Raw genomic sequence first — 15,588 nt, forward strand, 5'->3', positions numbered from 1 at the left:
AACTAGATTACTCATGAATTTCTCAAAAATGTTTTTCATCTTTGTTGATTTGTTGAAAAACAATCATAATTTTTTTTTCTCAAACAAATTTTTCTGTTTTATGTTCTAAACAAACTTAATTTGAGGTCAACACCCATGCCAAATTGCTCAAAATAATCTTAATATTTTGGTCATCACGTTTTAAGCTTTTAGTTTTACAATTTCAGAAGAAGAAAAACAGCTTTTGGGAAGCAGTTTATCATCTTCTAGTGAGATGGACGACTCAGATAGCTCAGGGAAAAAGCTTCATCCTTCATCAACACCGTCCACTCCAAGGACATTAATTCTCTCCTTTGATAAATCTACCATAATACCAGCTACTGCTACACCAGAATCAGAAGAAGTACCAAGAACAAAGAGTAGAAGTAGTAATAAGAGGAGTTTGGAACCAAAAGCAAAAGCTAGTAACCAAAGTGGAAAGAAGAGTAGAAGTAGTTCTCAGTGTTTGGATCACATTATGGCAGAGAGAAAAAGGAAACTAGAACTATCAAATGCTTAAGTGTGGCGATGAAGAAGAAGAAGAGAAGACAGAGAAAGTGGAAAGGCGCTGGGACATAAAATGAATTCAGCGGTAGTTAACTACCGCCGGGTCCTCAACGGTAGTTAACTACCGCTGAGGGCATTTTAGTATTTTACTTGTGTCAATGTAAAGTTTTTTATGTCGAAAAAGCAATTTTCAAAAAAAAAAAAGAACAAAAATAATGTAAAGCCCAAAAAGAGAACAAAGAATGCACCGTGTGTCTGAAATCTGAATATATCGTGACATTAGTTCGTTTCTCTCTCTAAACTCTCTCTCTCTCTCTTCAAAATCAAAATCCCCCCAAAACCAAACCCTTATTAACTCCTCTTTCACTTCACCCCGAGATCTAATCGAAAACCTTGGTATGCACCCTTTCTCACTCTTCTTTTCTGTTATTCTTTTCCTCCATTTCATGATTCAATTTTCTGCTGTTTTCTTTAATGGGTTTTCTTCAAAATCTTTATTTTAATGTCTCTGATAAATCTGTTTTTTTTTTTTTTTTATCTGGGTATTTTTTGTTTTACTGAATTTCTTAGTAAAAATAGAGATTTATTGTATTTATTGAATGTTTGAAGTTTTAATTTTTGTAAGATATAAGGTTTTAGAGGTATCATGGAAGAACCAGAAAATGTTTCAGAAACCACTGTGACCCATGGTGTGAAAGTTGGTGGTGAAACCCTAGATGGGTCTGTGGTATGTGGGGGTCATAATGAAGTGGTTTGTGGTGATTCTGTTGGGGTAGTTGGTGGGACCGAGTATCCGGTTGAGGAATCTAGGGTTGTAGAATTTGAAGAAGCCGGGAGTGAGAATGCGGCGGCAGTTGAGTTGGGTAACGTTGTTTTGGGAGGGGAAGTGAGAGATGAAGCAGTAGTTGGTAGTACAGTTATCGAAACAACAATCGGCGACTTCAATTTGGTGGATGCTGCCGAGGCCGCAGTAGTTGGTAGTACAGGTGTCGAAACAACAATCGGTGACTTTAATATGGTGGATGCTGCCGAGGCCGCAGATCACAAGATAATAAATACTAGCAGTGATGATGCTTTAGCAGGTAGTTCTGTAGGGGAAGAAAATGTACAGTGCTTTAGCCTTGAAAAGTGCAACTCAAAGGAGCAATTGATAGCTGACAACGATGTGAGCGGTGTTTCTGCTTTGGATGCTCAACAATCTGATGTACATGAGGAGATACAAATAGACGGCGACAATCAACAAGGGACAGAAAGAAATGAAACCGTGAATCACACTGCAGAGGTTAAAGGTAAGAAGATATCTGCTGATTTCATTGGTGTTTTTTCCAGCTTAACTAGTGGTTACTTGTAGTAAATGAGAATGCTGTTTAGTTTCCAGATAGTGATGCTTGTAGTTTTGTTGGTGCAGGTTCGTCGGTGTCTATTGAGACTGAGGAAAACTTGGATGCTAATGCAATTGTAGAAGAAGACACTCAAGATACTGACCAAGGGAGCCATGCGCCGTTGCGTGATGGAAAGGAAAAAGTCAACGAGGAGTCAAATGGTGGTCAGGAAATTGAAAAAGTTAATGAAGTTGGGAAGAGAAAACTAAGAGATAGAAAAGCCGGAAAACATGCGCTTGTGAAGCCTGGTAGTTCAGAAATAGTTCATCAGGCACGATATTTGCTGCCAAAAGCAAAAGAAGAAGGCGAGTTTTCTCTCTCAGATATGGTTTGGGGCAAAGTGAGAAGTCACCCATGGTGGCCTGGGCAGATATTTGATCCGTCAGATGCATCTGAGAGGGCAAAGAAGCATTATAAAAAAGATTGCTATTTCGTCGCATATTTTGGGGACAAAACATTTGCATGGAATGAAGCATCTAAGCTAAAGCATTTTAGGGCACATTTCTCCACAATTGAAGAGCATAGGAATCGTTCAGAATCATTCCAGAGTGCTATTAATTGTGCTTTGGATGAAGTCTCAAGACGAGTCGAATATGGGCTTGCATGTTCTTGTATACCTAAAGACACCTATGACATGATTAAAAGTCAGACAGTAGAGAACACCGGGGTTCAACAAGAAATAAGTATCACACATGAGGTGGATGAGTCTCTAAATGCTGACTCATTTTCACCTTTGAATCTTATAGAATATGTGAAAACACTATCCGAGTTTCCTACGGCTGGCTTTGATCGTTTGGAGCTTGTGACTGCTAAGGCTCAGCTGCTTGCTTTTAATCGTTTTAAGGGTTTCTCTTGCTTGCCAGAAATACAACATTGTGGAGGTGTTGACCCGGACCATTCATTTTTTGTTGACGATGAACAAGATTTGTGTGAAGATACTGAGAATGCAACTCCTGTAGTTAAAAAAGGCAGCAACCGTCAAAAGCGTAAATATAAGTTCAAGGACACTGTGCATCCATCAAAGAAGGAAAAAAGGATGTCAGACCTAATGAATGGGACTCCAGATTCTCCTGATGGTGATGGTCGGACTCCAGATAATCTGGTTTCACCTGAACATTCCAAGAAAAGGAGCAAGAGCGCTATTGATCCCTACGCCGATGACTCCGAAATGCAAGATGGGAGAAAAACAATTTCTGTTGCAAAAGTTTCAAATACCACAAAGTCATCGTTTAAAATCGGTGATTGTATTCGTCGGGCTGCTAGTCAACTCACTGCGTCACCTTCTATAAGGAAGTGTTCTAGTGACCGATCTCCAAAGGCAGATGGAGACTTTGATGTTTTTCCCGATAATGAATCAGATGTGTCTCTCCCAACTGATGAGGATGATCAGGATTCGACAGAATATTCGTCTCTAGATGATTTGCTATCTTCACTTCAGCTTGTGGCACAAGAACCCCTTGGAGAGTATACTTTTCTGAATGGCAGCATAGTCAGCTTTTTCTCTGATTTCAGAAATTCTGTAGTTGTGGCTGCTGATTGGAAAGAGATTTTACGCACGGATATATTTGGTATTAAGAGGAAGAAACCCCCAATAGTTGGAACTGGGTCACCTGAAACATTTGAATTTGAAGATATGAGCGACACATATTGGACTGACAGGGTCATTGACAATGGCACTGAAGAGAAACCAGCGCAACAGAAACCAGTGCAACAGAAACCAGTGCAACAAAAACCAGTGCAACAACCATCACGGAAAAACCAGAAAAAAGACGAACAACCAGTCTCTGCTAAGTCACCAAAGCCAGCTGTTAAGTCACCAAAGCCAGCTTCCAAGTCACCAAAGCCAGCCCAAGTTAATCGTAAGCCCTATACCAAGAAAAACAATTCTGAAAGCAATCCTGCCGAGGCTCCCGAAAAACCTCCTGGTTATATAGATGACAATGCTCCTGCTGAGCTTGTTATGAACTTTGCCGAGCTCAATTCTGTTCCCTTAGAAGCAAACCTTAACAAAATGTTTAAGCGTTTTGGACCACTTAAGGAATCTGAAACAGAAGTTGATAGAGTAAGCAGCCGGGCAAGAGTGGTCTTTAAGAAATGTGTAGATGCAGAGGTAGCTTTCAATAGTGCTAAGAAGTTCAACATATTTGGATCAGTACTCGTAAATTACCAGCTTAATTACACTCCAAGTGCACTGTTCAAAGCTTCATCTGTTGATGCAACACAAGACCAGGAAATGGTTTTCGATCTCTCCAATTTTGAAGTTAATATGGTCTAGATTGTTTGGTACGTAATCTTTTAATAATATTTCACACTATTTTAATTGTTACATTTTGATTGGTGTAGTTTTATGCTATATGAATCTGTGATTGGCTATGTACTAGCTTTTAGAAAGAAAAAAAAACATGATTAAAGATCCAATTATCTCGAGAAGGCTGCTTTAAAATGACCTTTGTTTGTAAAGTAAGTGATGGTGTATCCAACTTTAGTTTTATCTTTAAAGTGCTTCTTATTGTAATCCTCTACATTGATTTGAGGGTTTATACTCCCTTGTTTATTTTTAAGACAAGCTTTCAAATATTTTTGTCCAGGACAGAAATATTGAAGGGCAGTAGAAACTTTTCTAGAAACATGCCAGCTGCAGAGCAATATAGAACAAAATCACGAGTGCTCTGGAACATAAGATCTTAATCGTGAAAGTTTTAGGAAATATGTTTTCTCAGCAACATTCTGAAACTAATAAAAAAGGGAAAATAGCAAGGGTAGTGTTGTAAGTTTTTTTAATTATTTTACAGCAACAGTCCGGTTTAGGTAGTTAAAATCAAGAATTTAGAAATGGGAAATAAAATCGTAAATGGTGAATTATTTACTCCAAAAACCCAAATCTTGACTCTTAATTTTAAGATTCTATAAAATTAATGAATCTTGACCCTTAATTTTAATATTAATGAATGGCTATGATTAATTATTACTAATCTCTAGCGTAAGATTTTTTACTCCTCCCTACACAGCCCACGAGACTACACTGTGAGATGGAAATCTCAAGTGTGAATGAATAAAAAAATGGAATCAAGTTTTTTTTTAGTATACGGGAGCTTTAGTGCACCGGGCTGCCTTTGAACAGAATCAAATGATAATTCTCGTCGACCTACTCAGGTTCTTAATTTGAGATTGCCGTCTTCAACTATGCAGTCTCGATAATTGTTTAGACAGAACTAGTGGAAAAACTTTATGCTAGGTTGGGATTAGTATTAACTAATCAAAGTAGCTTTATATATATAGGGGCTGCTAACTTGCTCCCACCTAAAAATATGAAGTAGTAAGTTAGCAAGCCTAATCCCACTTGCTTATCTAAGACTAAAACCTCGTTATCGCTTTTAAAAACAGTATTTTTATACTTCTTAAAAAAACACTACTTTTATAAATGAGTGTTATTTTAATTTGGTTTATTTTTTGACAAGACGCTATTTTATCTAAAAAAAAAAAATCTTAATTTCTCTTTTTACCCCTTTAGCACTCGGTCCTTTTTCTTTTTACAAATTGAATAACGTGTGAAAATGCTTTACTGAAACATTGTGATTGATCGGTTTCGTAACTCAAGAAAACTGCATATTCTCATATGGTTTCCAATGACATTTTCTTTGATTAATAAACTAATTGTTAATTTGCTTTTGGTCTAGCCTTGTTGACTTGGCCAGTTCAATCTTATCAGCTTACTCGATACATTTTTATGTTACTTTGAATGTTTATTAGTTTAAAGTTTAGTAAATGGGAAATGATTGTTGGCAGTCGACATACATGCGTATGAGGAAAAAAGTGTTATGTTTTGCTTTTGACAAAATAAATGAAATTGACTAGACTGTCCTTTGTCTGAAACTAACTCAAGAGTGTAATTGGTTATTTGTCAAAAACAAGTGGGAGTAGGTTTGCTAACTTACTCCATGTTTTTAGGTGGGAGTAAGTTAGCAATCCCCTATATTTGTGTGTGTGTGTGTGTGTGTGTTATATTACGTACATACAAATTCATATATATGCTTATAAAATATCCATTAATAAGAGAAGACAAAACCTTCAAATCACACATATTCCGTACCTCATAATTCTGAAGTCACAAATGTTAGCATTAGAGCCTTAAATTGAAAAGATGATGCAGAGCTTGGGCCAAATATTCATTATCTTAATCTATCAGAATGAGTTGGGCCCTGATGGTTCAACATCCATCTCTCTTCCAGAAACCAGAGTTGGATGTTGAACCATCAGGGCCCAACTCTGGTTTCAGACAAAGTTGCAAACATGCATACATAGACCAAACTTCTGCACACAGATCAATCTTCTGCACAACAGAGAGCAGAAGCTTTCTCACCTAAAGCAAGTGTTTCACCCTGTTACATGTTCTTGTTTGTGCACAAGAACAGGGAGAACAAGAGGCTGTGACAGGGAAAATCTGGAAAGCAGAAACAGGAAAATTCACTATTTCCACTGAGTTTACGATTTTCCCTTAGTGATGCAACCGATTCAACACAGAATAATTTTGCATGCAATCAGAATCGCTCAGGTCTGAAAGCATCGTAAAATCGAGGATTCTATGCCATAAATCACAATTTTGACTGACGAGTACAATTTTTTACATTAAAGAGTTGAAGCAATTGTAAACATAGGGAAAAAGCAGATTTTGTTTTGTGTTTGCACAATACATTTGTGTTTTGTGTGGTACAATTTTTACATTCAGTTCAAAATGACATGTAACTTTAACACAATATATTTTGAATAATAACTGATATTTGTGATTCTCTCATTTTAGGGAATGTTGACAAATGATATTGCGGCTTATATTTGACTGAAGAAATTTTTATGAAGTGACTGCTGAAGGTATCCAGAATGTTGATTCGTCCGGACATTAATTTTTCCGTGAAAGAGATATTTTAGGTAGTTTTGTGTATAGCTTTGTCATCTGACCCTCATTTCTAGTTGCCATCACCCTCCTTATTGTTTTTATTTTCACTATTCTGAATATCAATGCTACATATACTAGTTAGCAGTTACTATACTAGTCATCCCTTTGAAGGGATACAAGTTGGTGTTGGCAATTTAATTGTATGCATCAGTAGTTTTAAGTGCAGTGGTTGTTAATTGTTAACATATCGTTGTTAAATTCTTCATATTTCATTGCATGTGCTTATGTTATACTTTTGAACAGGAATTTGAGTACTCATTTGATTGAAATGCTATTTGGTCTCTAAAATTGTAGAGCAAACAATCTGATCTTTGAAATTTCATAGCCGATCAATTTCAATTAACTAATGTGATTGAGAAATTTGTAAAAGCAGAGACCAAATTTTCGGAAGGCTACAAAATTTCCAGCTGAAAGTATGCTGGACCAACCCTCATACAACACAACCCTACTTCTTTCTTTCTTTGCATTCAACAGATCTTGAGCAGTTTGGTGCTGGTATAATTGCACTTTAGCAGTTTCTATCACTTTGTGCAACAAACACTTCCGTTGGATTTGATTTACCCTCTTGCAGTGCATTAACCTTTTATCTGATGTGATTTACCCTCTTGCAGTGCATTAACCTTTTATCTGATATGATTTACCCTTATTATCCATCTTAGTTCTGAAAACTGGCGGATGCTAGCGTAATGTCTCTCACCGTGAGCGAGTAATATTTGTCATTAGATCAAAAAGTTTCCACCACCAAAGAAAAGATCAAAAAGTTTCAAGGATACTATCATAGGCTCTCAACACTTCATTATTTTTTTCTTGCAGTGCATTATCTGTTCATGGTGGGAAACCTATCAATCTCTCCCACCCTAGACTTGTGTCTTGAAAACTAACTTACTGGAATGAACCGGTTAACAAGTCTAGTTTATGCATGTTGTAGCTTTTGAATATGGAAAAATTCTAGTGATTTCACTGATGAAAGAAATGATATTTATACAATCATTTTGATACAACTTTTCATGTTCTCATTATGTTCTCTCTATAACCTAAATATATTAAAGTAAAATAATCTGTCAAACAAGATTAGCGCATAATTTTCTAATAATCTACAATAATTGAATTATTTAGGCTAAAGTGCAACTTTGGCCCCCTATCTTTCAAAAAGTTGCGATTTTGGCCCCCTAAGTATGAAAACTACAATTTTGGTCCCCCATGTTTAGGGAAATATGCTCTTTTAACCCCCTAACTTAAGGGAAATATGTCTATTGACCCCTTATCTTTTCAAAATGTTGCGATTATGACCCCTTATCTTTTCAAAATGGCCCCTTTTTTTGGACACGTGTCGCCTTCTCAGCAGTTTTCAAAGTTAGGGGGCCAAAATTGTAGTTTTCAAAGTTAGGGGGCCAAAATCACAACTTTTTAAAAGATAAGGGGCCAAAGTTGCACTTTAGCCAATTATTTATCATTGTGGTACTACTGTTTCAAGTTTTTTTTTCCTTTCTAAAAATAATTGCTTTTGGTTTGTCTCATGAGTGTCCTAGAATTTGCAGTTAGTGTATCTTTTTTCTTTTCTTTGTCTGGCTTTTGGTTTTCTTTTAAATTTTCGTTGTTACAGCAATCTAATGCCAAAGATTGTTTAAAGCTAGATAGTAATTTTAAACATTTTGTTTATGTATTTCGTATAAGGTTCAATGGAAGATGCAAATGTTGCCTAACCAACACAATATCATACTCATTTGTTTAAATATCAGCATCTATATTTCATCATAATTTGGTTTTATTTGATGTACTTGCATATTTTTAGAAATAAATTAAACTCAATTTGCTCATATATATTAGTGTTTTACTTTGAAGTTTGAGCTTGAGTAAGGGTAGCAACACATTCTTTACCACTTAAAGATAGAAAACCCACCATATTGAAGTCTTTGGTGATGGTTTTGGAACTTGATGTTGTGAGATCTAAAGTGTTGCTGAGTTAAAATTCACCTTTTGATCATCGAAAGTGGTCTTGATTGGTTTCGGTTTTGACTTGGTAAACAAGACGCCACATATTGAAGGGTTTGCCACATATTTGCATCATTACTACATATAACTCTTCAGTTTGTCTATTTATTCAAAACAAAAGAAAAAGTAGTAAAATGCAAATAAAGTTTTTTTAAGGAAAATTGCAAATAATGTTTATATAAAAGTACTACTATTTTATTGAATAATATATAACTAAAAAAACTATAAATTATTGAGTTATCAGTGACAATACAAGTATTTCTCACATTTTGTTTGACATTTTATTCACGTATAACGTATTCTCTTCACAATTTCAAAATTTCCCCTTCCCCTTACATTGTCAACACTTGAATGTTTCCCATTATAGAAAGCCTATACATCGTGTTATATGATTTGTTTGTGATATTTTGTGAATATAAATTCTTAAATATTTTGAAGGTTTCCACACATTATTATACATTTATAAGACTATAAGCTAATGCACAGGGCCGTCCCAACACATATTGAGGCTCAATGCGAAATTCAAAATGAGACTTTTTAAGTTATTATTAGTTTGTGCAAAAAAAAAGTTATTAATTGTATTTGTTTTACGAAAGTAATATTTTAATTCAAAATTTCACTTTTCTAACTTTTTTTGATGCAAAATCATTCATTAAATTATTGTAATTGATTTCGTTTAACAACTCTTTTTAAATCGACAACAAAACAAATTCATTTAATCTTTGTGGGCACACTGTTGATCTTAAATAAGATATTATTAAGTTTAATTTTAAATTTTATTTTTGAAAGACACAACTATTATATGAATTATTGCATTATTCTATAAGCAATATACGCATTTGAAAATGAATTAAGTTTTTTTTAACATAATTAAGTATTTAGTATATCAATTGGTGTATCATTTTTCACTTGTATTATTTCTCTTAAAATTTCTAGCTTCATAAATAAATAAATAAATATGAAGTATTGAATATACTAGGTAATAAATTTTTTTTTTGAGGCCTTAGGCAAATGCCTAGTTAGCCTATAGCTTGGGCTGGCCCTGCTAATGCAATACGTTGTTTGACTTCGAGTCGAGGAAGACTTGGTATTAGGTTTTTTAGAAACTTAACACTAACAAACTAATGCAAATTACTCTATTAGAAATTGTTAGTGTTGGTTGAAAAGATACATGGTAAAGAATTCTCACATTACTTATAATTTAAAGCAAGAGATAGACCAATACCATATATATGGGCTCTACTTCAATATGTATCATTATATTCTCCGATTGGTTGTGATTGTAATTGTGCTCCTTTTAATTTCTCTAAGCCAGTTTTTCCCAACATATATTTTTTAAATTGTTAAAAAACTATTTTTCCCAACATATATTTTTTAAATTGTTAAAGAAACTATAAATTCCGATTGAGAAAGTTGTAACGTGTTACAATGTTAGAATCAAATTAATTAGAAAATTATGGTAAAAGTTAATAAGAGTCTTATCATTATGTAAGTTTTATGTGGGTGAGATGGAAACCCTCAACTTCTTGCCTTATAGGAGTATCTATACCTTTATCATACTAAGTTTTGTGTGTGTGGGTAATTAGGCTAGAAGCTATATTATGGAATTATATCATTTAATTTGCATAATACCGAAATAAGAAGAAACAAAAAGAGGCATGGATCATAGGTTAATAAAAAAAGTAGCTTTCAAAGGATAAAAATCTAAGAAGAAGACGTGTCTAATTATTGAAGAATATGATATATCATAGGTATGGACAAAATATGAATCAAATTAACTGTGGTGAGAGCCCACTTCACCAAATTTGTAGATGATATTGCTTGCCTATAATTAGACGCAATATATCACTGACAACATGTGATTGAAATGAGTTATGATTTTCTTCTTGGTTGAGATTTTGTGGTTATGATAGATCATATGAACATTAAATTGGAGAGTGTGGTCCCATTTCTATATTGGCTTTTGGGGTCCAGAAAGGGCAATTTCACTATACAATTAAAAACGTGGTTTTCTTTACCCATTTGAACACCCTTAAGAGTTTTCTCGTCTTAAAACGAAGGTCCTTTATTAAGGATAGGGATGGCAATACGGGCCAGCCCGCCCCGTTTAGGCTCAGCCCTCTATTAGCCCGCCAAAAACGGGGTGGGCTGAGGCGGGCCAACTTGAGGGGGTGGGCTCAAACTCACACCCCGCCCCGCCTAAAGGCGGACTAGCGGGTTGGTGGGCTGGCCCGTCTACTTTTTAAAATATTTTTTTGTCGATTGTTATTAACAAATATGCTACTATTTTAAAAACAATATATTCAATATAAAGACTCTAACATTAAACAAATCTCAAAATAAATCCACCATACATCGAACATAAAACAAATTACAAAATAAATCCAACAACAAGAAATAAGTCTCAATATAATGCAGTGGTGAATCGGTTTTTTTTTTTTCTAGAGGTAGTGGACTAGTGGTGAATCAGTTATCACTTATCACTATCAGAGAGAGTGACAATTTGAGGTTGGGTTGGTATCATTTGGCCCAACTGTTTATGGGGTGTGTAAATTAAAAATTTGGTCACTAATTGTAAAAAAAGAAAGTTTAATAAGCCCGCAGGCCAGCCCGCCCCACCCCGCTATGACCCGTTTTTTCAGCGGGCTTAACAGGGGCGGGCCAACTAGAGAGACGGGCTCAAAATCTCACCCCAGCCCGCCTCAAATGGCGGGTTAAACGGGCTGGCCCGACGAGCCTGGCCCGTTTTGCCACCCCTAATTAAGGATGTCATTATCTTAGTACTTTTTTTTTCTTTCAATATATAAAGATATGTCATTATCTTATATTTTTTAAAATTTTGAACTAATTTAATCTTTTGTTCTTTTTATTTTTACAATTTAAGTGAAGTTCTGACATTTTCTATCCTCATTTTGAGAGTCAAATACACATTATCAATACACATGTAAATTTTAAAAACCAATAGAAAAGTAATTAACTAGAACCTTAATTCTAACGATTAAACCAATTCATTCATATATGACTATGAATCATTTTTTTTAATATTACTTTATTTAGTCTATTTTTTTGGTGGTGACTTTATTTAGTCTTTGAACATAAGGTCGTTGTGCTAATTTATTGATATTTCAACCATTATTATTACCCATTAAAAATCATATTTTGTCTTTAATGTAATCAATTGACTTTATATAATTTTTTTTAGAGGGACTTTAGATTTTTTTTTTTGTTGTACAAAGACATTGGATTGAATCATAAAATTTAGGGTGATAGGCTATTTTAGTCTCTTATGTGAGTAAACACAATAGTAATTTATCCTCATGAGCTTAGCTCAGTTGGTATGGACAATGCATAAAATATGCAAGGTCTGAGGTTTAAACCCCGGCCACCACCCAAAAAAAAACACAATAGTAATTTAATGTATCAAAATTTCAAAATAGTTCTTACTGTACACTATGTTAAACGAAAAGTTAAAATGTCTCGTTAATATTATTGTAATACTCCCTTAATATATTTATTTATTATCGTATAGTCTCAATAAATATTTACTTATTGTCATATTAATTATTATAAGAAAAGAGTGAAATCTGATTACAACGACAAAAAAAACTACTGTAATGATACACAAATAGGCTTAATACATCTCCAGGTCCCTTAACTTATTTTTTCTTCTCACTTCAGTTCCTTAACTATTAAACGTTTCAATTTGGTCCTTATCTTCGTTTTCTTCATCGATTTGGTCCAATTTTATTAATTTTAAATCCCTAAAAAAGAAGACCGTTGGATCAAGCAAGTTCATCATATCTTACCGTGTACCACCAACACCTAAGTATCTGAAATTTAATTTTTAAAAATAATATAAATCCATTTATATTAATCTAGAAATAAAAAAATCTAAAAAATTGTAAAATTAATTTTCAAAAATAAAAAAATCTAAAAAATTTGAAAAAATTGGAAAATTAATTTTCAAAAATAAAAAAAAATCTAAAAAATTGGAAACCGAATCAACAACAACGAATCTGTCATCAACAGAAACAGATCGGAAACCGAATCGCACACACGAGGTCACCACTCAAGCAATCGGAACCGAAGCCGTTTTTGAAGCACGAGTCAAGATCCGAACCAGAACTCAGTGAAAAGAAGAAGGAAGTCGGAGACCGAGCCTGAATCAAGAACGTGAAAAGGAACTGTAAGCTCAGATTCGCGAAAACGGTGAAGGTAGTTGAATTTTGCTTTTGATTTTCGTGTTTAAAGGTTTAGATCTACACTTCTTTGTTGTTGATTTTTGAAAACCGTTTTCGAATTTGAATAGAGGAAGAAGAGAGGATTTGAAACATGTAAATTTTTTTAAGTTTGGTGGAGTTTTGAAACTCCGGCACGGTGGTTCCACCACCGGCCACCTCGCCGGAAAACTGAGCTCGCCGGAGAAGACAACTCCAAAGAGAAGCACCGATTTGTCTAAGGGAAGGGGAAATTTCTTGCTAAAATGAAGGGAAACCTAAAAAACGTTTTATATAGTGTTGATATTGGAAATTAATTTTTTAGAATTTTTTTATTTTTGAAAATTAATTTTCAAATTTTTTAAATTTTTTTTATTTTTGAAAATTAATTTTCCAATTTTTTCAAATTTTTTAGAATTTTTTTATTTTTGAAAATTAATTACAATTTTTTAGATTTTTTTATTTCTAAATTAATATAAATGGATTTATATTGTTTTTAAAAATTAAATTTCAGATACTTAGGTGTTGGTGGTACACGGTAAGATATGATGAACTTCCTTGATCCAACGGTCTCCTTTTTTAAGGATTTAAAATGAATAAAATTGGACCAAATCGATGAAGAAAACAAAGATACGGGACTGAAGTGAGAAGAAAAAATAAGTTAAGGGATTTGTGGATGTATTAAGCCTACACAAATATTTTAAAATACAAAATAATAGATTTGCTCCTCTTTTCTTCCCTTCTTTTCTATTGTCACTTTCTATCACCCATGACAACTATTTTTTAATTTTTTTTTTTATGAATACCATGACAACTATATTGTACACTACTATAATACTATATATTTATTAGATTAGGTAACCTATATTATTTCGGTCAAAAAAAAAAAAAGGTAACCTATATTATTTGGTTATTTTTTATGCATTATTTTTTTCTTGATTTTCGTTCTTATAACTCACGATGTAATGAAAATATTGTTAGTTATACATTACATCTCAGCGATTCAATTATTTTTGTCATGGACCAGAAAATATTATTCTTTTTGGGTTTTACAACTAGAATTGAAGTGGAATTACAGGAAATGGTAGCATTATACAATAAAAAATGTGGGATATAACAAGAATGTTTGGTCAAATATTATTTATCCAATATTATTTGAACCTTTAAGAATGCCTAAAAAAATTCTAGCTATAGATTTCAACTCACATAAACTGCTTTTTTTATCCCAAAAATTACTTATAAAGTTATCAAAATTGTAAAAAATGGTATGAAATGAAAATGAGTTTTAGTTTGTGTTTGGTTCAAAAGAGGCCAGAGATGGGAGAAAATTTAAAATGTTTTCTGTTTGGTTTGATGGTGGAATAAGAGAGATTTTAATGAGTATGAAGTGTAAAATATATTTTTCACTTTTAAAATATTTAAGATCACATTAAATATAAGAGTATTTAAGTCTAATTCCCACTTTTAGAGACGAAAGCTAAACTTAGCTAACTAATATTAGTATTGTTAGTAATTTTTAGTAGTATAATGCTCAAAATGCAGATTGAACTATCAATTTTCTTATCACTCCACTTCTCAACTTTTCTATCTCAACAAACATGTAAACCTTATATTCCATAGCTTAGGAGGGATATTGATGCCATTCCCTTCAAAAACATTGAACCAAACCACCAAAATTTAAAATAATCCATCTCATCCCCTCTCCTCCCTCCCATTCCCCTCCAACTAAACATAATATCCTTAGATCACTTTGATAAATGATCTATATAAACGGCCACATGAAAATCATTTAAGTATAACAATTACTGATGTCGCCCCTAAAAAATAGAAATTCACAATTATCCTTCTTCTCATGAATGAAACAAAAATAGCATGATCGACGTGAATTACAATAAAACAAAGAAAAATAAATATGAGTTGTGAATTTTAGAGAAATGATATTTTGACAACCACTTTTTGACAACTTTTGGACAACTTTCTCTCTCATACTCACATGATGTTGTTATCATCTCTCTTCTTTTTTCTCTCTCCATTGTTTTTGACCAATAAGAAGTGAGAAAAACAAGGTTGTCAACAAAGTTGTCATCAAATGAATGTCAAAATATCATTACTCGAATTTTAAGATGCTCATTTAATTTCACTTATTTTTTTACGAACCAATACCAATCAAGTTAATGCTCACCCATTTTGAGTTTCTTTGCTCTCTCCAAATCGTAACCCTTGTTTGCAGAATAAACTTCAGAATAAATAGGCACAGAATTTCACCAAATCATATCACGATTTAAGTAAATCGTGTCAGTGATTTTCAAATGCTAATTATCAACTATAAACTATCTAACGAAATATTACACCCTAGAATATAGGTAACATCAAACATGCAATACCAAATGAGAAAAGCATGCAAATATTATGTTACAATCTTATATTGCCTCTATCAAAAGAAAAAGGGCAAGTTGTTCAATATTGTCGGCTTAACAGCTAGCACTTCATAATATCCTTGCTTTTTAGCCTTTCACTTCTC

General features: G+C 33.5%; 1 protein-coding gene across 4 annotated transcripts; it reads left to right on the forward strand.

The window, feature by feature from the left end:
* Positions 1–771: 771 nt before the first annotated feature.
* Positions 772–7,127, forward strand: LOC146954645 (PWWP domain-containing protein 5-like). 4 transcript variants are annotated; one of them, XM_085717455.1, is made up of 4 exons: positions 772–921; positions 1,096–1,814; positions 1,934–4,190; positions 6,706–7,127. In XM_085717455.1, the coding sequence occupies exons 2-3, from the start codon at positions 1,172–1,174 to the stop codon at positions 4,180–4,182; spliced, it is 2,892 nt and encodes a 963-aa protein (XP_085573581.1). In that variant the 5' UTR covers positions 772–921; positions 1,096–1,171; the 3' UTR covers positions 4,183–4,190; positions 6,706–7,127. The 4 variants fall into 4 exon arrangements, with proteins under 4 accessions (XP_085573581.1, XP_085573576.1, XP_085573571.1 ...); XM_085717450.1 differs by having other exon boundaries at positions 1,135–1,814; XM_085717445.1 differs by having other exon boundaries at positions 1,151–1,814.
* The last annotated feature ends 8,461 nt before the right edge of the window (positions 7,128–15,588 follow it).

This window comes from Medicago sativa, chromosome 1 (assembly GCF_051527215.1).
Source record: "Medicago sativa cultivar Bolivia chromosome 1, Bolivia_mono, whole genome shotgun sequence".
Classification (NCBI taxonomy): domain Eukaryota; kingdom Viridiplantae; phylum Streptophyta; class Magnoliopsida; order Fabales; family Fabaceae; genus Medicago; species Medicago sativa.